This window comes from Alligator sinensis, unplaced genomic scaffold, assembly GCF_000455745.1.
Source record: "Alligator sinensis unplaced genomic scaffold, ASM45574v1 scaffold343_1, whole genome shotgun sequence".
Lineage (NCBI taxonomy): Eukaryota > Metazoa > Chordata > Crocodylia > Alligatoridae > Alligator > Alligator sinensis.
This window is the reverse complement of record NW_005841947.1, coordinates 941,215-969,068: the sequence shown is the minus strand read 5'-3', so window position 1 is coordinate 969,068 and position 27,854 is coordinate 941,215. Positions and strand designations below refer to the sequence as shown.

General features: G+C 42.8%; 1 protein-coding gene across 2 annotated transcripts in view; it reads right to left on the bottom strand.

The window, feature by feature from the left end:
- Positions 1-27,854, bottom strand: part of GRAMD1C (GRAM domain containing 1C) — a 105,331-nt gene that overhangs the window by 27,818 nt on the left and 49,659 nt on the right. Inside the window, exons 5-9 of one of the 2 annotated variants that reach the window (XM_014518269.1) lie at positions 21,195-21,298; positions 19,043-19,138; positions 18,353-18,433; positions 4,476-4,594; positions 2,154-2,277 (exon numbers count right to left, since the gene is read on the bottom strand). In XM_014518269.1, coding sequence (XP_014373755.1) covers positions 2,154-2,277; positions 4,476-4,594; positions 18,353-18,433; positions 19,043-19,138; positions 21,195-21,298 — 524 coding nt within the window. Of the gene's footprint in view, positions 1-2,153; positions 2,278-3,539; positions 3,655-4,475; positions 4,595-18,352; positions 18,434-19,042; positions 19,139-21,194; positions 21,299-27,854 lie in introns of those variants that run through there. The other variant, XM_014518268.1, reaches the window with a different exon arrangement.

Genomic DNA, 27,854 nt, shown 5'->3' with positions numbered 1-27,854 from the left:
CACTTTATACATCAGCAAATGGAATAAGACCTTTCTCCTCCTCGCCCTCACCTATCTTCTGTATATCACCTTGAAATCACTCAATCAGGTTTTAGGACTTTACTCATACATCTTGTGTTAGCAATACTCTTAACACCTACTGTAATTTTTCTATTCCTTCTGTAGCCCCAGCATACAGAAGTTCTGTCATTTAGTTATTTATACATGTTACATTTATATTTCTGAATGCAGCTTTCAGAGATAAAAGAAAAAAGTTATACAATAATGAAGCCCCTCAGATTCATAGTCAAACATCAGAGAGCTCTGATGTTATGAAATACTTCAACAAACATGCAACTGGGGATGCAATTGGTGATGACATGCAATAACTATAATGACGCTCTCAGGTAAAATTTTTGAAGGGCACTGCCATGGACAAAGCTGTACCTTTTACCCCTCTCAGATCTTTGGAGTGTGGACGCAAAGCCTGTCCCCTGAAAGGGGGCACTCAATCAGGGTAGAATTGGATTTGTCATCAGCAAGAGACTTCCCTTTGGGAGCTGTGACCCCACAACATAGAACAGCCTCTTCTACATATTTATCCATAGTAAGACAGGAATCAGAGAAAGGGTTAAACCAACAAAGAAACCTCCACACATTCCTAAAGCTTTGATAGAGTAAACCTAGATACCCCACAACTGTAGTTGTGGATGGGCAGATTCTCCCCTCCCTGTCATCCCCACCCACTAGCGCAAAGGTTTTTAAACTCTTCCAAAATTCTTATTTATTACCCACATTTGGAATCCCTCCCTTTGCTCCCTTCCCTCCAACCATCTGGTGAGCGCACGTGCATGTAAAGTTAAAAGGAACTGACACCTACATTGTTAAGTACCAGAGATTAGCTATCTTAAGGCATTGACTTTTCATTCCTGCAAGGCCTCCTTATCCATTAGCCAACACCACAGTAAACTGAGAGTTACATAATAAATAGTCCTGAAGAATATTACAGATAACCCCAATATTCTTTACTGGAAACAAGAAACGAGGTGCCAAGCTTCAGTGACTTTTAGTGAGAGATGCATAACTACTATTTCAGGGATCTGTTTGTATAACCATGTTGCTTTGAGACCAGAAGGAATACAAAACTAAAACTCTTGGTTCAAAGATGATACCTTTTATTAGACCAACTAGAAAACAGCAAAAAAATGCTATTTTCTAGTTGGTCTAATAACAGGTATCACCTCTAAATCAAAAGTTTTAGAGTTGTGTATTAACTGCTGTTTTTGCTTCGAAAATCTGCTTTCTGGCATCTGTTATATGGGACAGGCTTTCAAGCCAGGACCAATCAAAGCAATGTTTTTTTTATTTGTATTACAGTAGCACCCAAGAGTTCTGGTTCTTGTGCTAGGCATTGTACAAATACAACAAATGTTGCTACTACTCTATTTCCCTTTCCCATCAACTCATTAAATTCACTCATCCTAATGAGTAACATGAGCACTTTATTCATTTTCGCTTCTCTTGATGAACTAGAAAAGACTCCATCTTGATTACCTGCTCAGTATGCTTTCCTCGATTTGTTTCCTCTGTCTGAATTTCTAAAATTGAAAATAAAAGGGTTTCCCCCCCCGCTACAATGGCCTGGACTAACCTCATTAAATGTGAGATTCAGAACGAAGCTCCTTTTAACAACCTAGGATAACTGCAAAGGGATAGCATGAGCATAAACTATAATTGGAAAAAAATATCATAGGAGAGCAGGTAGGAATGTAAGGTATGAAACACAGAATAAGCTTTATACTTGTAGCTCAAGATGCTTTACAAAGGTGGACAAATGCAATTATGATCATTTTAGAGATGGGGGAACTCAAGATGCAACGTGCCCAAGGTCAGGCAATGAACTAATGGAAGAACAGGCATTGATCCCCTATGGTCTATGCCAATAATAAATAAAAGGTTTTGCTGACCTGCAAGCAATTCATTTCTCATAAGCAGTAATGAACAGAAGGGCAGAACTCCTAAAATGTTTAACAGTTAAAAGCAATCCTTGAACTGTTCACTTAGCTTTCTAGACAGTCTTTCCCCTCACGTCCTCTTGAGAAGCAATCCCCAGACACATACAATCCATATACACGTATTTAGTACATATGAGGAAAAACGATGTACATAATTACCCCCGGCAACACATTTCCATTTTGTGGCTCAACCTCTATTGGTTGTGTGACAGGTTCTCGAGTGGGGCCGATTGCTTTGGGTAATTTTTCATCCTTTTCCCCAGAATCATCACACACACTGGATCTGTCCAACCCAAAAAAATAAAAGAGGAGAATTAATTTATTTCAGTTTCTCAGCCTTACTTAGTTTAGATTTACTGAATTTAAAAAATGTATTAATCAAAACACATCATCCACAAAACACATTCCAACCATAAACTGAATTGCCATATACAAATTCAAGCTTAATCTTTCCATTCATTAGGTCAAACTACCTCCTCACTAGCCTTTCACTATTTCTAGGAAAAAAACCCCAAATAAAAACAAACAAACAAAAAACAATCAACTAATCAATCCAAGCTCTGGCAAATCAAAGAGAAAATTAAGGTTGGGGGGGTTTCGAGGAATGTTAGTAGTATAGGCTTATAATGGAAAGATTTAAGTTGTTTTAGAGATGAGTGTCCCTTGTCAGAGTATTTTTCAGATCATATAAGGACATATAAAAGAAAGCATGCTTTAAAACTGGCACCGAATAGGATAATTTGATATATACTTCCCCCACTGCTTTGATTAAAAGTAACAGCACTAAGTGCTAGAGCAGTAGATCTGTTCTGAGTTTATGTTTATGTAAGTGCATGTGCAAGCAAAATTTAAAGCCACCTTGTTTGCAGTACAATGTGGACCATTAACAAATTAGCTCAAAGTCGTATCAAGTCAGCCAAAAAACTATCAGAACCAGCAAGGGATGTTGACAGGTCTGCTGCCTAAGCTGAATAAATTACTAGAAGACAAAGCAAGTGTTAAGAACACCTATAAAACAAAGCAGATGTTTTCATATTTACATTTTTTTTTTAACTATTAAAATATTTCAGTCTCAACAACTGGAGGTTTCACCTTGGGCATTGTAAAGAGATGTTGAGTCGATACTATCATTTTGCTCTCCCCATACTGCACAGTGGAACTGGGGAATGGGGAAAATCTTTCATGAACAAGGCTGAGATCTGTGTGTCAATAAGTGATGTGGTGATAGGGGAGGGGAAGGGGAAGGGAGTGTTATCTTGGTTTTAAATATGCAATTTCTAAATTATTTTACCTGAACCAATCCAGGAAGAGGAGTGGAAATGCAAAATTTGCTCCTCTCTCTCCTCATGAAGGGGCCTCAGCTGTGATTCATCTACAATACTGTGTGAGGGCAAATCAAGTTTTTGCCTACTCACTCAGCCTCTATGCTAAGACTATTAGAAAGGATACAAAATTTGTCAATTATGGTGGCAGGTTTGAGGAAAGATTCTGAAGGCAAGTACTTCATGGAAGTAGCGTATTACATCCATAAGAGCATTTTCTTACCGAGATGGCCCATTATCTTCAGATGACGAGTGAAAGCTCTCCATCTCCTCAGTGTTCAGGCCCAGCTCAGAGCCATAGCTCTGGTGGACCAGCTGCCAGAATTCCTGCTTTGTTAGTCTCTGAAAAAAGATAAAACATTACTAAAAATCAGTCAAAAATGGCAGTGATGAGCCAGCTCTTTTACATAGCCACAAGCACACTTCATGATAACAAATCTGGAAGCAACACTATTTGCTATGAATGCAAGTGAGATAGCATTTGGCCCTCACCTCTGAAGTTGCTAGCCCCCTGGGAAATGCAAAAAATCTTTGCTTTTGTGTATGAAGAGGTAACCTTCTAGCCAAGGTCAGTGTAAGCCTAAGTCAAGGAGATCTAGGGAAGAAAAATCGCCACTCATTTTTCCTTCAAGATCACAAAATGATTTGCTTCCTTCTCCTTGCCCCACCTATGGACTCAGAGTTTGATCTCTGGGGGCCCCATAAAAACTGTGCAGACATTTCATAGACATTAGGGCTGGAAGGGACCTCGGAAGTTCATCGAGCCTAGCCCCCCGCCCGAAGGGCAAGAAGTCAGCTGGGGTCATAGGATCCCAGCAAGATAAGCATCCAATTTACTCTTGAAGGTATTCAATGTAGGTGCTTGAACCACCTCTGGTGGCAGGCTGTTCCAGACCTTGGGGGCTCGGACAGCAAAGAAATTCTTCCTTATGTCCAGCCTGAAACAGTCTTGGAGGAGTTTGTGACCATTTGACCTCGTCATCCCTTGGGGCGCTCTGGTGAACAAATGTTTCCCCCAGATACTGGTGATCACCCCTGATAAACTTATACGTGGCCATCAGATCACCCCTGAGCCTGCGGTTTTCCAGGCTAAAGAGCCCCATAGCTCTCAGCCTGTTGTCATTAGTAGCGTATTACATCCATAAGAGCATTTTCTTACCGAGATGGCCCATTATCTTCAGATGACGAGTGAAAGCTCTCCATCTCCTCAGTGTTCAGGCCCAGCTCAGAGCCATAGCTCTGGTGGACCAGCTGCCAGAATTCCTGCTTTGTTAGTCTCTGAAAAAAGATAAAACATTACTAAAAATCAGTCAAAAATGGCAGTGATGAGCCAGCTCTTTTACATAGCCACAAGCACACTTCATGATAACAAATCTGGAAGCAACACTATTTGCTATGAATGCAAGTGAGATAGCATTTGGCCCTCACCTCTGAAGTTGCTAGCCCCCTGGGAAATGCAAAAAATCTTTGCTTTTGTGTATGAAGAGGTAACCTTCTAGCCAAGGTCAGTGTAAGCCTAAGTCAAGGAGATCTAGGGAAGAAAAATCGCCACTCATTTTTCCTTCAAGATCACAAAATGATTTGCTTCCTTCTCCTTGCCCCACCTATGGACTCAGAGTTTGATCTCTGGGGGCCCCATAAAAACTGTGCAGACATTTCATAGACATTAGGGCTGGAAGGGACCTCGGAAGTTCATCGAGCCTAGCCCCCCGCCCGAAGGGCAAGAAGTCAGCTGGGGTCATAGGATCCCAGCAAGATAAGCATCCAATTTACTCTTGAAGGTATTCAATGTAGGTGCTTGAACCACCTCTGGTGGCAGGCTGTTCCAGACCTTGGGGGCTCGGACAGCAAAGAAATTCTTCCTTATGTCCAGCCTGAAACAGTCTTGGAGGAGTTTGTGACCATTTGACCTCGTCATCCCTTGGGGCGCTCTGGTGAACAAATGTTTCCCCCAGATACTGGTGATCACCCCTGATAAACTTATACGTGGCCATCAGATCACCCCTGAGCCTGCGGTTTTCCAGGCTAAAGAGCCCCATAGCTCTCAGCCTGTTGTCATTAGGTCTGTTTTCCTGACCTCTGATAATGCGCGCGACTCTCCTCTGGAGTCTCTCAAGCTTCTCCACATCCTTTTTGAACTGTGGGGCCCAAAGCTGGACGCAGTACTCCAGCTGCGGCCTCACCAAGGCCAAGTACAACGGGAGAATGACGTCCCGGGATCTGCTTGAGAAGCGTCTATGGATGCAAGCCAGCGTTTTTGTCACTTTACTAGACATAGGACCCTTGACTTTTCTCTGCAGCTTTTTAGTAAGTGTTGAATCATCCAGGCTGTCACTGTGGACAGCAGGGTACCAAAAGCTCCTTCCTAGCCATCTGCCTGCAGCAAAGCTTGCTTGATTAGCCAAGGTGAACTATAAGCAGAAGACAGTCTATAAGGTATCACCCCACCTTGCTATCTCGTTCAGAGAGGCATAAGCTTTCATATGCTACAGTCACAAGTTTAGACAATTCAGCAGCACAAGAGAGAGTGGTCCAGTTAGCAACTAAGACAAAGAACAAGGGACCTCTGCATCCAAATGACAGGTCAATACAGACCACCTATGAGCCACAACCAAGTCAATTTTTTTCTGTGCCTCAGTTTCCCCATCTAGAAAATGAAGATGCTCACACTTACCTACTTCACAAGGGAAGATGCAAGTAGGAAGCAATGACTAACTATGGAAGCACTGTAGGAGCTAGACTTCCTTCCATCATACACACAAACCCAGTTTATTTGGACAACTGCCCCTTTTACATGTGAACATTTGTTTATATTATACATACAAGCACATGCATTTAAAGTTGCATTCGTGCTGGTAACTTGTGTGCTCATGCTGTACTAAATGGAGCATGACAAATGGCTTCCCCTGATTCTAGGAATTGCTGGTTGTACCACAGGCCCTGTGTAGCCCCTATTGTTTCAGGCATGGTACAAGAACAAATTAAGAGACTGCCTGCATCCAAAAGTTTCCAGTCTAATCAAATGCAGACTATCAGTAACAAAGAAATCACACAGTTCTTTATACAGTATTATTACCACTAGTTAGAAAAATGGATCTGACCCCTCTCTATTGTGGACGCTGCTAAAAACCCCCACAATGCACACTGCTGGAAGCATGCTCAGCAAAATGACATGTTCTAGAGAGTTATTTGATAACTCCTTCAATTCTTAGGCTGGCTTTGGGTACAGAGGTGTGATCAAGGTGAATGGGAGAATGGTAAAAAATGGTTTCATTAATCCACCTGAGGCTCTTCTGATCTCTTTCGTACACCGCAGCACCTTAATGAGAGTTGCCTACAGTGCCCATGCCTCCTCTATCCCAGGGAAACAAAACACTTCCCTCACGTTTCAAACACCTCCTCCCACAAACACTTTTACTGTGCATCCCCTCAGTCTCTACTATTTGTAAGTAGCTATATTTGTTTCTGGTAGCTTTCACAGTGCACTGGGTACCAAGTCAAAGGACCCACAGCCCTGACCAATGCTGGCCACTGTGTACTAACAAGGTAATGCCTGCATAAGTTGTTGGTGGCAAATCCCCTTGTACTGGATGATGAGGAGTTCTTCCAGGCAGGGACTTTCCCCTTGCTATATATTTGTACAGCACAAGGCCTCCATAATAGAGCTCTAAGTCTCTGGCTGTTATTGCAATATTAATAAAACACTGAGACCAAGGAAGGTACCTCAAGTTAAACATTTCAGAAGCATTTAATGCAGCTACAGAATGCAAGTATCTACCCTCAAGTTTGAAACTAGCACTTGGGAAATTTCTGCTCCATGTTCTATCAAAACACTGTTAGCACACCCAGCTAATTGCAAATAAAAAAGCCAATTTAAAACAGTTTAAAAAGCAATTAATGTATTAGCATCCACATTCATCTCCCTTCACTCATCACTGATGTTCCCCTTGATTTCCTCAAGGCAGAAGGACCTCTCAGCAACTCTCCTGAGGTCCCAATGGACATTGCACTAGACTAGGAGTTAGACATGGACTCTTTCCTGGACTCTGCCAGACAGGTCACTTAAGTTCAGCACCTCAGTTTCCCCACTTATGTAAATGTTTTGAGCTGTAAAGCACTGGATCTGTGTCCCTAATAGTATCCGGTCCCCGATATCGCCAGAAGCAAGGTGCTGGAATGGAGGGACACTGATAGGAGGCAGTAATGCAATTAGACAAATACAAAATATTAGAGTTAGGGTGGGAACAGAGGCTTTACATTTTGGGAACAGGCTCAGATCTCTTAAAAACCCTGCAGCCTGTTTCTCGCTTTTTTTTTTTTTTTTTTTTTTTTTAAAGCAAAAAGTGCCCCTCACCACCCCCTAATCAAACTAATACTTCAAACAACTCAAGTCCTCTCTGACATTCGAGAGCATTAAGAAAGTAAAAGGATTAGGACATGTAAACCAGTATCTGCAATGTAAACAATTGATTTCAAAGTCCTTTTGCCTTGCTGGAAAGGGCTTAAAGAACAAGAAAGAGCTAAGGATTTAATGAATGTGAAAGAAAAAAATGACACGGATGATTTCTAAAGAAACTTACTGCACTGGAAAACATGCATCAGCCACAATTCATACAGATGGAGGGAACTGAACTTCCCTAATGAAATAGTAACACAAGACCAACTTACTGTTTACACAAACTGATCCCATTAAATAACCATGCATTATTTAAATACATTTTAAAAAACCCTGCTGTCTTACTTATGCAAATGGTAGAACTGTATTATACTAACAGCAACTTAAACACATAAGAGGTAACACAAGCACATATATAAGTGGATATACACACCACACACATGCATGCATTTTGGCTTTTCTTGAATACATTTCTTATGCCACATGATTTCAGCCAATGCACAACGTATTTTGAGCTCCAACTATTTAAAGCTATTAGCAGGTTTCTTACTATGGAAGACTGGCCTTTGATCACATTCACTCTGTCTTAGTTATCTCCAACCCTGTTTGGTGACAGTGATGAGAACTCCTCTTCTACTCAGCCAACTTCATACTGATGCTCAGGAAACTGCCCACATCCTCAGGGAAGAGAGACAGCACTGTGGGCTTCCAGGGCTGCAGAAGCCATCCTGTCAGAAGCACATCATTTCACCTTAAGGGGATTAATCATCTTTTCAGAGAGCCAAGAGAGCCACAGGCTGAGTTGACAGGCGATTCCAATCAGAAGAATGATTCCCAAGTAGTCCACTTTGGCTCTAGCCAAGACCAAAAGCCCCTCAAGTCCTCACCATGGAAAGTCCATTACGTAGTAGCAAAATTCCTGGGGTTAAAACAGACAGCTTGGTTTGTTGGTTACTGAACTAAACTGTCTGGTTGAGGACGAGCTCTCCTGCCGTTTCAAAATTGCTTCTCTAAACCTGCTTCTCTGACTTCCTGCTTGGCAGTATCAGAGCCGGTCACAAGTGGGCTGGTCTGCCTGTTGAACTGGTAGTTGTACTCAGCTCCCAACCAGTTTCTAGGCCGCTCCCACTCAGGAAAAGCTCAGGTAAGCAGGATTCATTAAACAGACACAGCTTGGGTTTCCTACGAGACGACATATCAAGCTACTGTTTAAAGTTCCTTTACAGCATGGGACAGCTGGAGACAAACAACTCCTTCCCCTGTTTAAAAAAGGCCACAATTTTAAAGTATGAAGACATTAGAGAATACTTTTAATGTTAACACACACGATGCCTCAGGGGGAGTGACTTCAGAAGGGGCTACTTTTGCCACTAATTGCTGCACCGAGAGCAGGTTAAGCCACTGCTTATGGCAACAGGAGAAGCTTCTTTTTAAAATGACATTCCTCCACTGCCTAGAGATCCCTTATCAGGAGTCCTCATTAACCCCCTCACTGCCGTCAGTCCGTGCACACAGGCAGGAAATCTTAAACAAAAAGCAGGACACATAAGTATGTCTAACCCCACAAGAAGAGTGAGCATCCTCCATGTGCCTCATCCCCTTCACCTGTTCAGAGCTAAATTACATCTCTTATCTGTACATTCAGAAACCGATTATCTGAATCTTGAGAAAAGCACACCATTTTCCTACTGCACACTATTTCCCTGCTGTATATAGGAACACCACTACCTTACAGTACATATCCAGATTTAGGTTGTATGCAGGATTTTTCATCCCTATGTGGCATAACTGGGATGAAGCCAATTCTACTAACAACTTTCAATATTATATAACTGTATATTATAGAATTAAATTAGTGATGTACTGTGATTTTTATTCTTATTTATACATTATACATATACATCACAGCATAGCATTTATTTAACACCATAATTTACAGGAAGACCCATAAATTTATAGGAGGTGTTAGAGCAGATCAACTATATTGAGGAAAGGGGAATTATTTAGCTAATCTATCAAGTCTCTTTGATTACAGAGTTATCTACATAATACCCTGTGCTATGAAAAGCTGATATTACAATCTACTACACCTAGGAAGCACAAGTCTTACACAATTGGAAAGGAGAGACTTTCAACCCGCCAGCACCTAACCCTCATGTTTCACAAGATATCAAACCTGCCCCTACCCCACAATATCAGTTCCTGCCTGCTTTATGTTTCAGAACAGGACAGTTTTGGGGCCACAGTATTGTTCTTCCAAGAAAGCAGCTCTTTGATTTGCTTACTTCTAATGCCTCAAAAATTCTAAGTTTCCTCCTCATTTCACCTGTACTTTACCTACAGACCCAGCCATAGTTGAGATACGGCTGGGGAAAATGTAGATGAAATGGCAAAGACAACAAAGCACCTGCCATTTGGCCATGATTCATCACCACAAACAAAAAGCCAGACTAACACAGATATGTGAGGGGTTTGAGGTTTTCTGTTTTTGTTGGGGTGGGGAGATAGGGGGGCCAGAAGGAGGTTGGCTTAAGACTGAATTAGTTCTGAATTCCAGATCAACTGAATTGAGCAATTTTGCTCCAGTCTGTGTGGCTCTACCACTGGGCAATTCTCCTCTTTTCCAGACCCAGCCTGGGACTTTGGATACTCCCCAAATCCATGGCACGCATTCTATATGCAGGCCCTAAGCCCAAAAGCGTTGGAGTTTAGATGCTTAAGTGCAGCTCAAACAATGCTTTTCCTCCTTTGGCATTAGAAGGATAGAGTTTCCAAATTAACAACAGCCCTTGAGTTGCCTGACATGTTGCATACTGCAATACAAGATATTTTTGGAGCAAGCATGTAGAGAAGTTTTGCATAGATATGGGTGCAGGAGTTTGAACAATTTGTTAAAACAGAGGGTTGTTCTATGGCATTTTCTGAGATAGAATTTATTTTTTGATTTTTGCCAGCCAGGCCTCTCCTTCCCTATTCTCCTGGCACAAGAACTTACCACTCCACTGGCCAGCCTTGTGTAAGGGCACAATTGAAGACGACACGATCTCTGCTCTACTCCCTCTTTGCTTCTACAACAGCCCAAAAGGGCAGCAGAAAAAGATCACTCCTCCTCCCTCCATTCATCTCCCACCCTACCTGACAACTTGTCTGTCCGCAAAGTTAGTAGAGCTCTTGCTTTGGCAAGGTCTCAGGAGCCCCACGAGGGTAGGGACTATTTGACTCCTTCCTTCCTGCAATAAACCCATCCAGTTACAAATCCAGACCTATAGCTCAAAAGAGCTAGTAATAAGAGGCAGGAATTCTACAAACACACAATGATTAAACTGAATTTCAGAGGGGCAAACCCCCTTGGCTCAACAGGGAAGTCATGGACCTCCTGCAATTAAAATGAGAAGCCTACAAAGGATGGAAGTCGGGAATAGCTACCAAAGAGGAGTACTCTGCAACAGCTCCCTGTAGGGAGCAGATCAGGACAGCAAAAACACACACCGAATACAGATTGGAAACTGGAATCAAGGACACCAGAGAGTCCTCCTTTAGACTCATAGGATGTCAAAGGAAAAAAAATAAGCAAAGCATAGGGCCCCTGATGAATGAAATGGGATGGCTGATAACTGACACTCAGGACAAAACCGAACTCCTGAATTAATATTTCACGTCAGTATTCCACCAGTCCAAGGGTGTTAGCCTGCTTGACAGGATACAGGATGATCATGGTGGGAGTGACCACCCCCCATAGTTGGCATAGATCTTGTGGGGGAGCACCTATAAAGTCTAAATATCTACAAGTCAATAGGATCAGATGAATTACACCCAAGGGTGCTAAAAGAACTGGCAGATGTCATTGCGCAACCGATGGCAAAGTTACTTGAAGACTCATGGTGCTCAGGAAAAGTCCCAGAAGATTGGAAGAAGGCTGATGTGGTATCTGCCTTTAAAAGAGGGAGAAAGGAAGACCTGAGAAATTACAGGCCAATCAGTTTGACCTCAATCCCTGGTAAAATTCTGGAGAAAATGATCAAAGAATCCAATACAGACAGGCTAGCGGAAAGCAGCATGTTGAAGGTAGCCAACATGGCTTCATTACAGGCAGGTAATCCCACAACAACCTCATTTCCCTCTATGATCAAGTAACTCACCACCTAGATAGGGGGAAAATGAGGTTGATGTCATATACCTGGACTTCAAAGTTCTCATGAAAGAATTGGGAAAATGCAGCCTCAACTACTTCATGGTTCGGTATCTAGGTAACTGGCTCTGTGGTAGGACCAAGAGACTACCGATTGATGGAACTGAGTCATCATGGTGGAGGGTGACCAGTGACATCCTTCAGGGTTCAGTACCAGGATCAGTGCTTTTCAACTTGTTCATCAATTTGGATTCAGGTATTAAAAACAAACTAGCAAAGTTCGCTGACAACACTAAACTATGGGGGAGTGTGGTCACGCTCGAAGACAGGCTGGCACTACAGGCTAACTTGGACAGGCTCGTGAGGTGGGCAGACCTCAACCTGATGTTATTTAATATGGAGAAATGTAAAGTGCTCCATCTGGGGAGAACTAATCCACAACACACGGACAGGCTCAGCTGTGCTACGCTTGCTAGCACCACATCTGAACAAGACCTGGGTGTCATGACAGACAACAAAAGGAACCTGAGCCACCAATGCAATGCCATAGCTGGCAGAGCTAATCAAACACTGGCATGCATCTACCGAGGCATCTCAAGCAAGGCTAAGGATGTTATCCTCTCTCTGTACTCTGCCTTGGTGAGACCACAGCTGGAGTTGTGTGTCTAGTTCTGAGTGCTGCATTTCAGGAAGGATGAGGAAAAGTTCAAGAGAGTCCAAAGGAGGGTGATGCACATGATTAGAGGCTTAGAGACTAGGTCATATGAGGAGGGGCTGAAAGACTTGGGACTGTTCAGCCCGGAGAAAAGACGACTCAGAAGGGACTTGGTAGCAGCCTGTAAGTATATCAAGGGTGTACATCAGGGCCTGGGGGAGCATCTGTTCACCAAAACCCCCCAAGGGAGGACAAAAAATAATGGGCACAAGCTGATTGAGGATCACTTCAGGCTAGACCCAAGGAAAAACTTCTTTACAGGTCAAGTGCCGAGGGTTTGGAACAGGCTCCCCCACAGAGGTGGTACAGTTCTCCACCCTGGCGATCTTCAAAAAGTCTCTTGACACCCACCTACCTGGGGTCATCCGATCCAACAGTCTTTCCTGCCCAAGTGCAGGGGGACTGGACGCGATGATCTGCAAGGTCCATTCCAGCCCCTAACAACTATGAAAGAGGGCCAAGATACTAGTCTTTTTATTTTTAAAGTGCTCTACTAAGAAAGGGAAATTAAAAAAAAAAAAAAAAAAAAAAAAAGTACAACCTGAGAAGGAAGAAGGAAACTGCTGACTCTTAAGCCTAGTCAAAAAGCTCAAGAACACTGACTTGTAGGGTCAGAATAAGTGACTCCATGTTTGGAAGGAGAAACACAAATAGTTTCATAGTTAGTAGGGTCGGAAGGGACCTGAGCAGATCATCAAGTCCGACCCCCTGCCATGGCAGGAAAAAGTACTGGGGTCAAATGACCCCCGCAAGATGTTCATCTAGACAACCAAGACAAATCAGCCAAGACAACTCAGAACCCTGAGAAGGACCCTGACCCCAAATCCCAAAAGCAGCTCAAAACTGGTGAGGAAGTGGAAGGGAATGGCATGCAGACATTTACTGCTTTATTTCAATCTATACACTTCATGTATGGTCTAAAGCAATGGTTTTCAACATTTTTTTCCATTTGTGGACCCCTAACAAATTTTGAATGGAGGGGCAGACCCATCTGAATTGTAAGTGTGGGTATTCACATATATTTGATTGGTCATAGTCACCTTTTGCAGACCCCTTGTACATAGTCTGTGGATCCCCAGGGGTACGTGGACCACAAGTTTAAAACCACTGGTCTAAAGTAAAGAGGAACTGCTTCTGGAAATCCTTCTGAAAAGTTCCCATCCATTTGATTCAACTATCATGTGTTCTTAACAGTTTAACCAATGAAACCAAAGTGCCTACAAGGTGGAGGTCTGGGACAGTGTGCCTAGACTACTGGGGAGTCTTGGTGGGGAGGGGGAGTTGGTCAATGTGCTTCCTAGAGACACAGGTAGCTGGGCTGTAGGGTTCCACTTTCATGAAGATTTAACAGATAGACAGATACTGTAATGTTCAGGAAGGGTACTTCAGATGCCAGATCCAGAAATGGTGGCTAATGCCACTTCTGACCAAAGGGTAAGTTCAAAAGCACTCCCAAGAGTGCAGGTACAAACAGAGCATTGTGGGTAGTGTCTGGGAGTCAGGGAGGAGCCTTCACCAGGAATGCGACAATTAAGCATCAATTTGTATTTACAACAGAACCACAAAGAAAATAAAATCTTCATTTTACAATTTGGTCTCCATATTAGTGCAAGTACTTCAGAGGGCAACTGAAATGTTCCACGCAGTTTTACAAAGTTATTTATTCACTCACAGAGGAAATGTTTAAAAAGTTCCTTTTTTTTTTTTTTTTTTTTTTTTTTTTTTTTTTTTTTTATTACAGACAGAGCTTAGCTTGTATTTTGCCATGGCATTCAAATTTCAAAGGATTCCAATAAAAGTCATCAACCCATCCCTTCCTCCTGGCAACAGACTCCAGATTTAAGGTATATACGCGAGTACACAAAACACACACTCACTTTAAAGAACAAGGCATTTTTCAAAATGTTATGCTCTTTGCCAAGAAAAAAAAACCTGACAGGACTGCACAGATCCATCAGCTGCTTCATTTCAGCAACATCACAGCTGCCTGTACCAGAAAGCCACAGGGGCCAAGTCTTTGGAAACTTGACCTTGTAAATCTTACCAATGCCTTTCCTTCCCTCCCCCTGCCCTATACACTTGACTTATTTCATAGTAGTATTCAGGATCCACAAAAAAGGAAGCCATAATTAGGAACATTTAAAAACTCAACTCATCAGTGCCTCCCTTGGATAAGCATAGAGGGAAGAGGGAAACCCCAGGGAGACTGAACTGAGCAACATTTGGGATCAAGACTCCCTATCTTAGCATTACCTCCCTGGAGAAGTTGCCAGGAGGATTGCTATGAAGAAGGGAAGGTGCACAGAGGGTGGCAGCAGGCTGAAGTGGAGAAAGGATTGACTCATTGAGGACAGGTCCCCAAGGCCTACTGCTTCATCTAACAATTTGCTTCAGTGAGCATTCCAGTTCTCTAGTGCCATAAGTTCCCCTCTGCATGCTCCTCTAGGTGCCATACCAAAGTGAAATTAGAATCTTAGGAAGTTAGGGTTGGAAGGACCCTCAGGGAGATCATCGAATCCAACCCCCTGTTCAAAGTAGGACCATCTCCAACTAGATCATCCCAGCCAAAGGTTTGTCTAGCCAGGTTTTAAAAAACCCCAAGGATGGAGCTTCCATCACCTGCCTGGGTAACCTGTTCCAGTGTTTTACTACCCTCCTAGTGAGAAAATTCTTCCTAATATCTAACCTAAACTTCCCTTACTGCAACTTGAGACAATTGCTCCTTGTTCTGTCATCTGCCACCACCAAGAACAGTCTAGCTCCATCTTCTTTCAAATGCTCCTTCAGGTAGTTGGAGACTGCTATTAAGTCTCCTCTCACTCTCCTCTTCTCTACACTAAATAAACCCAGTTCCCCCAGTCTTTCCTCATAAGTTATGTCCCCCAGTCCCCTCACCTTTTTTGTCCCCCTCTGCTGGACTCTCTCCACACATCCTTTTTGTAGTGGGGGGCCCAAAAACTGAACACAGTACTGCAGATGTGGTCTCACCCATGCTGAATAGGGGGAAATAATTATTTCCCTTGACCTACTGGCAACACACCTACCAACGCAGCCCAGTATGCTGTTAATCTTCTTGGCAACTAGGGCACACTGCAGGCTCATATTCAGCTTATTGTCCACTGTAACGCCCAGGTCCTTTTCTGCACAGCTGCTGCCCAGTCAGGCAACCCCCAGCCTGTACCGGTGCATGGGATTATTCCCTCCTAAGTGCAGGACTTTGCACTTGTCCTTGTTGAACCTCATGAGATTCCTTTTGGCCTAATCCTTCATAGTAGCTAGGGTCAGGAGGGACCTGAACAGATCATCTAGCCTGACCCCCTGCCACAGGCAGGAATGAATGCTGGGTTCACAAGACCCCAGACAGGTGATCATCCAACCTCCTCTTGAATTTGCCCAAGGTAGGGGCGAGGACCACTTCCCTGGGAAGTTGGTTCCAGATTTTGGCCACCCCACCTGTAAAATATTGCCTTCTGATCTCTAACCTAAACCTATTCTCCATCAGCTTATGACCATTGTTCCTCGTCACCCCAGGTGGTGCTGGGGAGAAGAGGGCTCTATCTATTTGCTGTTGATCTCCCCTGATGAGTTTGTAGGCAGCCACCAGGTCCCCCCTCAGCCTCCTCTTGCTGAGGCTGAACAGCTTCGGGTCCCTCAGTCTCTCCTCGTAGGGCCTATCCTGCTGTCCTCTCACCAAGCGGTTGTCTCTAATCTGAACCCTCTCCAGGCTGGCCACATCCCATTTGAAGTGCGGCTCCTTCAATTTGTTATGTCACTCTGAATCTTAGCCCTACCCTCCAGCACATCTACTACTCCCCACAGCCTGGTGTCATCTGCAGACTTGCTGGGATAGAGTGCATCCTCATCTTCTAGGTCAGAAGACACCGAGCAAAACCAGCCCCAGGACCAACCCACTTAATACCAGCTGCCAACTAGACAGACATCGAGCCACTGATTACTACTCTGAGCCTGATGCTCCAGCCAGTTTTCTAGCCACCTTACAGTCCATTCATCCAGTCCATACTTCCTTATCTTGCCTGGGAGAATGTATCAAAAGCCTTGCTAAAAATCAAGGTACACCAAATCCACCGGTCTTTCCACATTCACAGAGCCAGTCACCTCATCATAGAAGGCAGATCAGGTTGGTCAGGCATGACTTGCCCCTGGTGAATCCAAGTTGACTCTTCCTAATCACCGTTTCTCCTTTAAGTGCTTACACATAGATTCCTTGACGATCTGCTTCATGATTTTTCCAGGGACTGAGCTAAGTTTGACTGGTCTGTAGAGTTCCCTGGATCCTCCTTTTTCCCTTTCTTAGGTATGGGCACTATGTTTACCCTTTTCCAATTATCTGGGACCCGTCCTAATCGTCATGAGTTGTCAAAGATGATGGCCAATGGCTCTGCAATCACACCAGCCAACTCCCTAAGCACCCTTGCGTGCATCCCATCTGGCCCCAGGGACTTAGAAAAGCTGGATGTGTCCAAGAAGTCCCTAACCTGTTCTTTCACCACTGAGGCCACTCGCCTTCTCCCCAAACTGTGCTGCTTTATGCAGTAATCTGGGAGCTGCCCTTGCCTGTGAAGACAGAGACAAAAAAGGCATTGAGCACTTCAGCCTTTTCAGTATCCTCTGTCACGAAGTTGCCAACTTGGTTTTCTTCAGTTTGTACTGACACCTATTTTAAAAAATGGTGAGTTGCATTAGGCTACATTGTCTATTCCAAGAGTGGTAAAGTCCACAAGAATTTGAGGGAACTAGAATAACTGATGACACTGAAGGTGCACTGCTACCATTCTGATTTGGTAGCATCTCACTAAAAGAGATGTAAATAACTATACAAGTTACCAGGCAGGCAGGAGCTGGCCCTCAAGATTTTTAAACTCTTTTGGGGATATTTCATTCCAAAGTTATCTCTACATACCTAGGTGGTGGTTAGCTGCAACAGGTTTCAAACACTGAAAACTGTGAGAACTATAAAACAGAACAGAAACCATTCAACAGATGCACTTTTATTTGCAATGATTCTTTGCAACATAGAGTGTTATATATGTCCAGTAACCAGAAAATATACACCAACTGTCATACAAATCACTGCTAACTAGCGGAATTTGCCAATACAACTTTCACATAAATCAACCATCATCTTGTTGCATTTATTCAACATGGGCATCACACTGAGCAGGTTGGCAACGGTTCAGCTACCTTATCTTTGCAAAGATGCTACTGTTTATCATCTAAGCTTTCCTCATAGAAGTTTTTTGCCTTTTAACAATGGGACCCAAACATACACCCATTCAGTTAATGCCCAACTTTCTACAGAGTCTTAAGTAACAGCTCATAGCTAGGTGTAAAGAGGTCCTGTAATTTTAAGCAGAGTGAACATTAACTGCAGAGGTGACAACATTTAAAGCATCAAATCAGTAGTATAACTTAGGTGTGACACCAGAAGAAAAATAATGACTGTCACCACAACCACTGCTGCTCTAGGCACCCAGCTGCCCTGTTATGCCTCTAGTGTCAATACAGAGAAGAGGAATGGTCATGTTATAAAAGATCTACTTTGACTGGAGTTTCATTCTGGTATATCAAGAGGATGGAGTGTGGAGAATATCAGTACTTTTCTTCTTGGTATGACTCCTGTTTCTTAATGAAGTGTTCTAATCAAAACTGCTCTTTCTAAAGAAAAGAAAAGAAAAAAAATGATACTTACCCTTTAAAGTATCTTCAGTCTATTCCAGAAAATAATATCCTTCATAATTTGTTAAGAGCATTGAGTCAGACATAAAACAAACTTACCTTGTCTAGCAATGCATTCTGCCATAAGCGGAAGATACTGAGGTAGCTTCTGTCTCTAGCACTGAATGATGTGAAGAAAAACTATGGGGAGGGGACAGGGACAGGGGTGGAAAAAAAAAAAAAAAAAAAAAAAAAAGATGCAGCTTGATTTATTGAGTTTCTGCCTGAGGAAATGTACAGTTTCATCTAAAAATTAAACAGTGCTAGGATGTTTATGATGTGGCCTATTCCAATTAAAAACCCAATAAAACACCCTCTCAAAAACCTTGGCATTAATGATCACTTAAAAAATAGGAGCACAGGTTGTATGAAGTGCTAGCTTTCTGCTAGCTGCATAGGGGACAAAATATTTTGTTTTTGGTTATTCATTTCTTCATGTGTCACCAAAGATTTTGCATCAAAAGCTTAGCTGACTATTTTTATGATGCAAAATACATTCTATGTTTCCTTATCATAGGTGAGCAGACATAGCAATGCTGAACCAAATAAAATGCAATCCACACCCAGTTCAGTTACTTGGGCTGGCTGATGCGACTGCTACACAAAGAAGCAGGCCTGTGGAGTAAGTTTTTTTAAAGTTACATTTCTAATTATGGCTGCAGTTTAAGAATGCAACTGGAACAGGTAGGTACCTCAGCTAAAGGGGATGGACAAATGCTAATGAGTGGGGATCCCTCCCCCCTTTTTTACCTTCTCTCCTTTTGTTGCAATTTGGATGGCATTTGGAATGAGGCGAGCAGTCTTCTCTTTGGTCATAAAAGTAATATCTTTCAAGGCGATAGAAATCTGAGCAAAGATAAAATCAAAAAGGAAGATAGAAAAAAGAGAAAGAAAAGAAGGGAGAGAGAGAAGAAAGAAAGACAGCCATACCAAAAGTCATTAGATTCCAGAAAACCACTGAACACAAATCACCTATACACCCCCTTACAACAAAAAAGGAGTTCAACATCAAAAGCAACCCAAAATATTGGAATGAAGTAAAGGAGAGAATAGTGGCACCACGACCAGCTTGAAGCACAAGGACCCCTGTGCCTTGCAACTCATAGTCCAGCCTAGTTTCCTCAGGCAACTCAGCAGTGCCCACTTACCACCCACAGAGCAGAACTGGGTGATTCATGGCATGAACCCCACATCCACAGCTTAGGGCCCCACAACTGAATGCTAACCCTGACTGAAGAGGCAGGGGACAGACAAGATTAATCAAGCAATCTATAATTGCTTTATGGTAGTTAGCAGTCCAATATATGTCCATGCAGGAGCATTTGCCAGCTGGCATGGAGATCGTGCCCCCCTATCAGGCTGCATGTATGTGTCCTGCATGTTAAAAGCACAGCTGCTCTACCCAGTGGTCAGAAGGAAGGATGTTTCATGTCAGTCACTAGGTATGGCATGACTTCAACTAGACATAGTTCTCTGCATGGCTTATACACACATGGAGTCTGAGCTCTGGACATGGAAATTAAACTAGCAATACTCCATCGTGATCCGTAGAAGATATTTCAAAAGAAATGGCTAAATGTGTCTGCATGACAAACTTATTCTCAGGCAGAGGCACCTTCAAACATACTACAATGCTCTGCCCAAGCTGCCCCTAAATAAGCAGCAAAAGTAGCTGTGTTCACAGTGCCACAAACAGGCTAACTTGCCCAGTCACTCAGCACCACTATCTAGCATGCCTGTGACACTGCACAAGATGTGGCTATGCCTGCTTGTGGCTCAGGAAGTAGTCCACAAAGAGTAGCACAACACACTTGATGCCTGGCATAAAAGTTACCTGTCACGTGAGCATGTCCCATGTCAGATTCATCCCTGCTATAAATATAGCTCAATGCTGGAGTTACATCTTCCAGCTTGTTATTTTGAATTAAAATATAGAGCTGTAGAAATGTTTATGCATAAACGGGCTACTTGTCATTTTTCCTATATATAGGTGCTTCAAAGCACTATATAGCATCAACCAAAATATCTCAAAACTTCCATTGCAGACCATATTTTAATTTAGGTTTTTGCAATAGATCCACTCCCACTATGTCCCCCTCTCTATTCAAGCTGTGTAGCATCCTTGAGGCAATCACAGCCACTGCTTGTGTGGAAAGGTAGTATCGGGAAAGTGTTTCATTTATTTTTTAACTGCAATTTAAGATAAGTTTGTGGTTGGAAATAAAAGAGAAGCAGGCAGAAACACATGACCATCTAGACTTCCTCAGTTCACAAGAAAGCTGAAGACCAGTATTTCAGAAGCCTTTATTTTTGTGAAGATCAAGTCCTTTCTTCTGCAGGGAAACTATCCTTCTGGAGCAACAAGCCTGTATCCCAAGATCAGCTAACCAAAATCAGCAACAATGCAACAAGAAAAAAAGTGGCAAAACAAACCAGCTAAAAAAAGAACAGGGGGAAAGATGGGAACCTTTCCCATTACACCTACTGAAATACACTCATACTCTTTAAAATATATAGGGAAAACATAATCCACATGACGGCCTTTTTCTCGGAAGAGGAAGAAAGTTAAATGATTGTAAATGTGAATGAAAGAACAGCTCAAGGGGAAACATTTAAAGGATTAGATCAAATCAAGTAATCAAATGTAGTAAGAGAGGGTTTTCAGCAGACTGATTTTTAGCTAACAAATGTCTTTCCAGCTGCTGTTTAATTTTACCATGCAACAGAACTTTCTAAACTCCAGTCACGACAGCAGGCTGCCTTTTGCAGTTATAGTATCAGAGGACAATGCTCCATGAGACTCACTGATATGACCCCCAAAAGTCAGTGTATGGTTCCCCAGAAACCAAAAGAAATGAAGGATTAAGTGATCAAATACTCAAAAACACACAAAACAACTTACTGTGGTCTCCCATCGAAAAATATTGCTGTGAAAACAGAGCCAGTTTTCGGAGAGGTACAGGCGTCCCTGCAGTAAGATATCCTTTTGGAGGGCACAGGCATAATCTACATAAAGAAACCAGGAAGAGGTTATTCCCTTATTTCATGTCCACAGAACTAAATCATATTTTTATAATGCCATCTCTCTTTTAGAAATCAAATGAAACCTTGAGAAAACTTAAACTCTGATTGGGATATGCCCTGTTCACTGTATTCATTCAAATATATCCACTGGTTTGGGGATCAGGACACAAAAACAAAAGCAATCAGCATTCTATCTATTACTATTTTCCTATGGTGTTGAAGTAGGACTTGTGCCTTACCAGGTATGTTTATCAGTTCCCAGCTAATTTTTAAAGTAAAGCACTGTAAGTGTACACTGCAAGTCAAAGCTACGTATCATTATTTTAATGAAGCGGCACACTGCAGAGGCAATTCACAGTACCACAGATTATATATTCAACTGGTCGCATACACCATAACATACTGTGCTATACATTAAAGTAGTCATTTTCCACTCCAGAAATCACATCATTAGTATCTGTTAAGTAGGGAATTAATGTCCAACAGACAGCTTGAAACCATTTCTGTTCTTCAGAGTACATTTTCAAGCATTCAATCTTCATTATCAGTAAGAAGTGTCTACTGGTTGACATATCCTTACCAGGAATCCACTGCATTTAAATGGTTCATTAATGGGTTTCTTAACTAAAGCAAGAACTTTTTCCCCCCCCCCTCATTCCCTTTGGTGGCAAAGCTATGGTTGAAAGCTGCATAAAATTCATAATAGAAGCAGTGAGAGAATCTGTAATTTTCAGAAATCTCAGCATCAAACTAATTAACCCCATTAAAGTCAATAGTAAAATTCCTATTAGCAAAGAGGTAGTTAGCCACATTAGCCTAAAGTCAGGCAAAAGGCAGGGTACATTTGCACTTTATAAAATAACTAAATCAGATCTATATAGATAGATATATCTAGATATATACACACATACAATGCTGAGAAATAACATGCAAAGAGCAGCATATAAAATGGAGAGTTATTTGAAAACAGAAGGCAGGAAAGAAGATCCGCAATGCACTGTCCAGGGGAGTTAAAGTGGTCTGCCACAGGCATGTCTCTCTCTCTTATTAGCCCTATCTGGAGCAACGTTAGGTCAAACTTAAGCCCTTCTGAAAACCACACACTAAAAAGCAACTAATGATACAAGTAACAGGTTGGTTCTATTTTAGATGTGGGATGTTAGTGTTATCCGTTATTTGGATAATGTGCCACCCATCCCAAAACAAAGTGCATAAGACTGATAGAAACAGGGCTTTTAAAGGAAAATCATCAGATTGAAATGAAGCCCAAATTAATTTTTTGTACATGATAGATTTTTCCAAATGGAGGACCAATAAAATTGGTTTTCCCAAAAAACTTGGGGGTGGGGAGGAGTACAGAGAGCAGGGACAGAAGAAATAAAAGCGACCCTTACAACCCAAGCATGCAAAGAACTTGAAAGAGGAAATGCTAAGGAACAAAACCTGAAAAACCTCAAATTTTCTTTCAGTTGAAACAGGCAGCCTAAACAGCAAAAAATAAAATAAAATAGAAAAGGACAGAGACAACAGAAGTTTTCTAAGCTCCACTTTTTGACAGAGCAACTTTTAAACAGCGAGTCCAGACTTAAAAAAAAAAAAAAAAAAAAGTTGGAACAGCTTGTCTGCTGCTTTTCCACCAATCTTTGGAAAAAAACCCAGAATAGACTGACCCCCTAACATGGCTGGACCACCTCTCAATGCCTCTTTCCTGTCTCTTGGCACAAGCCATCCAGCTGTCACTAACTTCAGGTTTGCTGCTGTTATTAAACACCCTCTTCAGAGCCTGCAGAGAGAAAGGGCAAGTGAGCTTTCCCCTAGAGCAGTGGTTTTCAACCTTTTTTCTTGTGCAGACCCCTAAAAAAATATTAAGTGGAGGTGCAGACCCCGCTGAATTGTAAGTGTGGGTATTCACACATTTTTGATTAATCGCTCATCTTTTGCAGACCCCTTAAACAATCTGCAGCTCCCCAGGGGTCTGTGGACCACAGGTTGAAAACCACTGCCCTAGAGTGTCACATAAATGACAGTGAACCAAGTGATCCTCAGCAGAAAAGTGCAACTGACCTTACACAAAGGGATGTCAGAACACACAAGATAGGCAACTTGGACATTGCAAGAAAAAGGTCATCCCCATTTTAGAAGTCTGAAGGGTGAGAACACATAACTAAACTTGTTTCTTTTTTTTTTTTTTTTATCTTATCTGTCAGCGGCTCCCTGAAATTGGATGCGAGTGGTTGGGATCAGTGGAAGGGTCTGCTTGTATTGGGGCTGGGCAAATAGGTGGTGGTTGGGGTGTTGTTTAGGGAATCCATTTCTATGAGTTGTTTGCTCATTGTAAGCTGATCTGAGACTTTTTGATGCAACAGGAAATAAATCTAAATAAACAAACATAACTAAATAAATTGTGAGCAAGGTGCTGTGGCTCTGACACTAGAGGGTAGAAGTGAGCATTCAGTTCAGCATGCCTTGCAATGGGCAAGTTAGAAAGGGTATGCTTGCACCCACACTTTGCAAGTCGCACATAGTGCGTGACCTGTGGCGGGGGGGGGTTGGTTGGTTCTTTTTCCTTTCACTTTTCTGCTTTCCCTTCTCCCCTAAACATGAATTCAATAAATTTCTATAGCCTGCAAATGACCAAACAGTTCAGAGTGCTTATCTGATTTTGAAGAGGGGCAGGGAGGCATGCTTGGGCCTATGTTTTTGTATTCCATGGGCTGGCGGGCATAATAAGGGGGCACAGTTAAAGTAGGAAAGTAGGGAGTGAAGGAGTTCACAGTGAACTGCCTTAAAAACAAAACAAAAAAATGGACTTGATTTTTCAGGTACACTTTTCAACCCTTCCGGGAATTTTTAAACCAGTTTAAAAACAGGCTTGTATGTCTGTCTGTTTCAGAAATAAACAGAATTTAAAAACCAGGCTAAGTTGTGTATGAAAAAAGATACACTTTCAAAGTTGAGGGGAAGGGAGAAAATAATGGTGCCCCTTTGAATTAGATTCCTACACTGTGAGCAATTGTACTAACATATTGTATTCTAGACGAGGAACTGTTTATTTTGCATAATCTTTATCATTCTCATAAAATACACAACAGTAGCTATAAGAACAAATAAAAGACTAAGCAATAAACCAGTGATTCCCAACCAGGGTGCTGGGACACACTGGGGTGCTACCAGATCCTTTGAAGAGTGCCACAAGGTGCAAGAAGATGAGCAGATAAATACAGACTCAGGTTTGTCCCTGTCTGAGGGATGGATCCCCCCGTCCTCCACTACCCAGCCCTCTGCAAGGAGGTAAACACGGATATTTAAAAATTAGTTTTTTAAATTGGGTGCCACTCAATTCACAAAAGTTATGGAGGTATGTCTTGAGTACAGTGAGAGATGCTTCAAGTCCAAAGAAGGTTGAAAACCACTGCAATAAACAGCAGCAGTCACATTTGTATTGATAACCATGAGTAGGTAACTGCTATTTTAAGTATTTGTAGATGAATAAGCTATTACAAAGCCTGTGAAACTCCTCCACATCACTCAAAGGAACAATTCTACGCTTGGAGGTCCAAAAAGGTCCTTTTAAATAAATGCTGCTTCCATGGAGTAGAAAGTAATTACATACGGGACACGTCTACACAAGGCGTTTACTGCCAAGTTAGGCAAGTAGCTCCATTGAAGATTCAAATAAGCTGTCCTCATCCTTGCAGTACCATCTCTTCAGTTTGCTAGTGATCATCATTTCACTTCTATGTGGTATTGCCAGACTCTCCTCCACTACCACTTCACACACTCCAGTGTGACCATCTGTGGTATACATGGGAAATCGTCGTCTCAGAAGTAAACAGGAAAAGTCAAAGCTTATCGTGATCCACAGTTGTTTTAGGAAGTCGGTACCCAAGAAGGCATCTCGACTAGCATCCTTCAATACAGCTTGCATGTCCAGAATACAGAATAGACTCCCTCCAGAGGTGGTACAAATCACCTTCCCTGGGGATCTTCAAAAGACGACTGGACACACACCTTGCTGGGATCATTTGACCTGTCTTTCCTGCCTTAAGCAGGGGGGGGCTGGACCTGATGATCTGAGGTCTCTTCTAGCCCCTAACTTCTATGAATATGACACATGGCAGCTGCAGGTGTTGGAAGTTGATGGTTGCACTCCACTCCCCCAGAATTGGGAGCACCTCCCCTTTGACTGCCTTTACTAGGCTACAGAGTTGAAGGTCCCTTTCTGTTCCTGTTGTAACTTGTCCCAGACTTGGAAATGTACAAAGGATACCAGAGCACTTGAGTCTAGGAGAAATTAGAAAGGAACTTCTCTTAGCTTCTCCTCCAGATAGTGTCCCAACCCCTGAGGCATCAACAATTACCACCTCATCCTGTGGGCGTCCGAGTTTACCAGCAGTGGATGGGCCCCTCTCCACTGCCTGCTTTAGTTTCCTTGCCCAGAACACCACCTTCTTTCTGGGCATTCCCTCTGGAAATTGTCACAACCACCACAGTGCCAACATCTGTCAGCAACCCCCCAATGGGACCCCAGCCATCATGGTTTGTGGGGGGTCTCTACTGGCCCATCTACCTTGGGGCTGGGTTTCCATACTCTTGAGTTGATCCAGTTCACCCTGGATTTTCTTCATTGTTTCCATCATCATCTGTAAGATTGACAACTCTGGGCTTTGGGTGTATACTGCCTCTCTCCTCCTTGGCATGTATAGGTACTTAGTGCCCTCAGCTGTTTGCTGACTCCAACGCAGTGGCTAGCTTTACAGCCTCATCCAAGCTCTGGGGTTTTCCTAGCCAAAGCTGAGCCTGTGCCTCCCCACTAAAGGCACTGACAAAATGATTATGAGGCAGCACATCCTGTACTTCGGGGCTGGCTTGTGGGAAGGCCTTTACAGCTAGCTGTCTTAGAGCCAGGCCAAACTCTTGTGCCAACTCAACTGACATCCTCTTATGATTAAGAAAAGTGGTACTGGCTCAGCCAAGACCTGCATCTGGTTCCAGGGTGTCCCTGAAGGCCCCCCATCAGGTGCTTGCCTGGCTTCATTACTGAGCCCACGGTAGACAGCCCTAGCATTCTCTGTGAGCAAGAGGCTCAGGAATTTTAGCTTAGTGGCTTCATCCCAACCAGCTAACTCAGTTGCCATTTCAAACTGCTCATGCCAGTCATCCCATTCTTGCTGCTTTCCACCAGAGTGCTGGATTGAATAGAAGCCTTCAGCCAAAAGATGGGGCACATGTGTTTTCCCCTCCCTCTGCAGCATCCATCTCCCCTGCTCAAAGCTCACATAACAAAATTATGCACTCACGGTTTACTCTGTACCCTATGGCCTGTGACCGCTGATCCCACTACTACCACCAGTTGTACCAACCCCTTGCTGTCAGGCACAAACACCACAGCCAAAATTGGTTTTCTCACTTTGATACAGAAAATCCTAGGGATTATGGTCACCAGCCAGTGGGCCAAAGGGGAGGGGTAAGTACAGGTAAATAGACATTCATGGTATAAAAACATACACTCAAAGGGTAAAATAGTCAGTACCACTAGCACACATACATTCAGCACAAAAGTTCTGCGTCTACACATGCAATGCTATGAGGCAGGAGTAAATTAATTCCACAGGAGCATAGTACTTGCAAATACAAATACTATCCTGCTGCAGAGTTTTTGTTTGTTTGTTTTATAACTGCAGCAGTGCACGTGTAGACAATGATGCAGCTGACCAGGGCATGAGGGTGCTGCACTGTGGCAGCTACCTGTTAGCTAGCCATGCAGTGGGGTACCTTCATGCCTCAGCCAGCCCCACCACAGCACACTGAGCTGGGCCAAAGCAGCCCTGGGCTGACATGCTGACTCCCCCTGGGCCTCCTGCCAGCCGGGGCTTCTCTGACCCAACTCAACATGCTACAGTCCTGGGTGCACATGTAAACAGGATGCCTGGGAAACATTCCAGCATGATAAGCACCGGCATTTATTGCTTTGACTTAATTGCAGTGCAGATGTGCCTATGGAGTAGTTACCTAGAATAATGGCTTTGTGTTTTCTTCTGACTGAGCAGGTGCAACAATGGCTGGCTTAGACCCTCAGCAAGCCTGGTCTGCAAATCCCAGGTAATCTCTTCATGGAACTTATGTTGCACAGAATTTGGTCAGTTGCTTTCTTAATTGTACCTGCACTGGAGCAACTTAAGAATTTTTCAGGTCTCTAATGTAATGTACTTTTGTCTCTTTAGCACTGAATTCTCTCCCGAGAAGAAGTGGCCTGTTTCCAACATCAAGAACATGCCATGTATCAAAACTTCTCTATCTCATTTTTTTTTTAAATAAGAGAATTGAGAAAGACTATGGTACTGCAGAAAAGGTGCTGGAGGTTATAATGGACCATCAACTGAATAAGAGCAAAACAGCATTTTAGGCTATATTAATAAGCTATTTGCAAGTCAGGAAAAATAATTCTTCTGCTCTATTCAGCCCTGGTGAGGCCTTCCCTGGAATACTGCATCCAAATTTTGGGCACTGCTAAGATGTAGATAAATTGGAAAGAGGC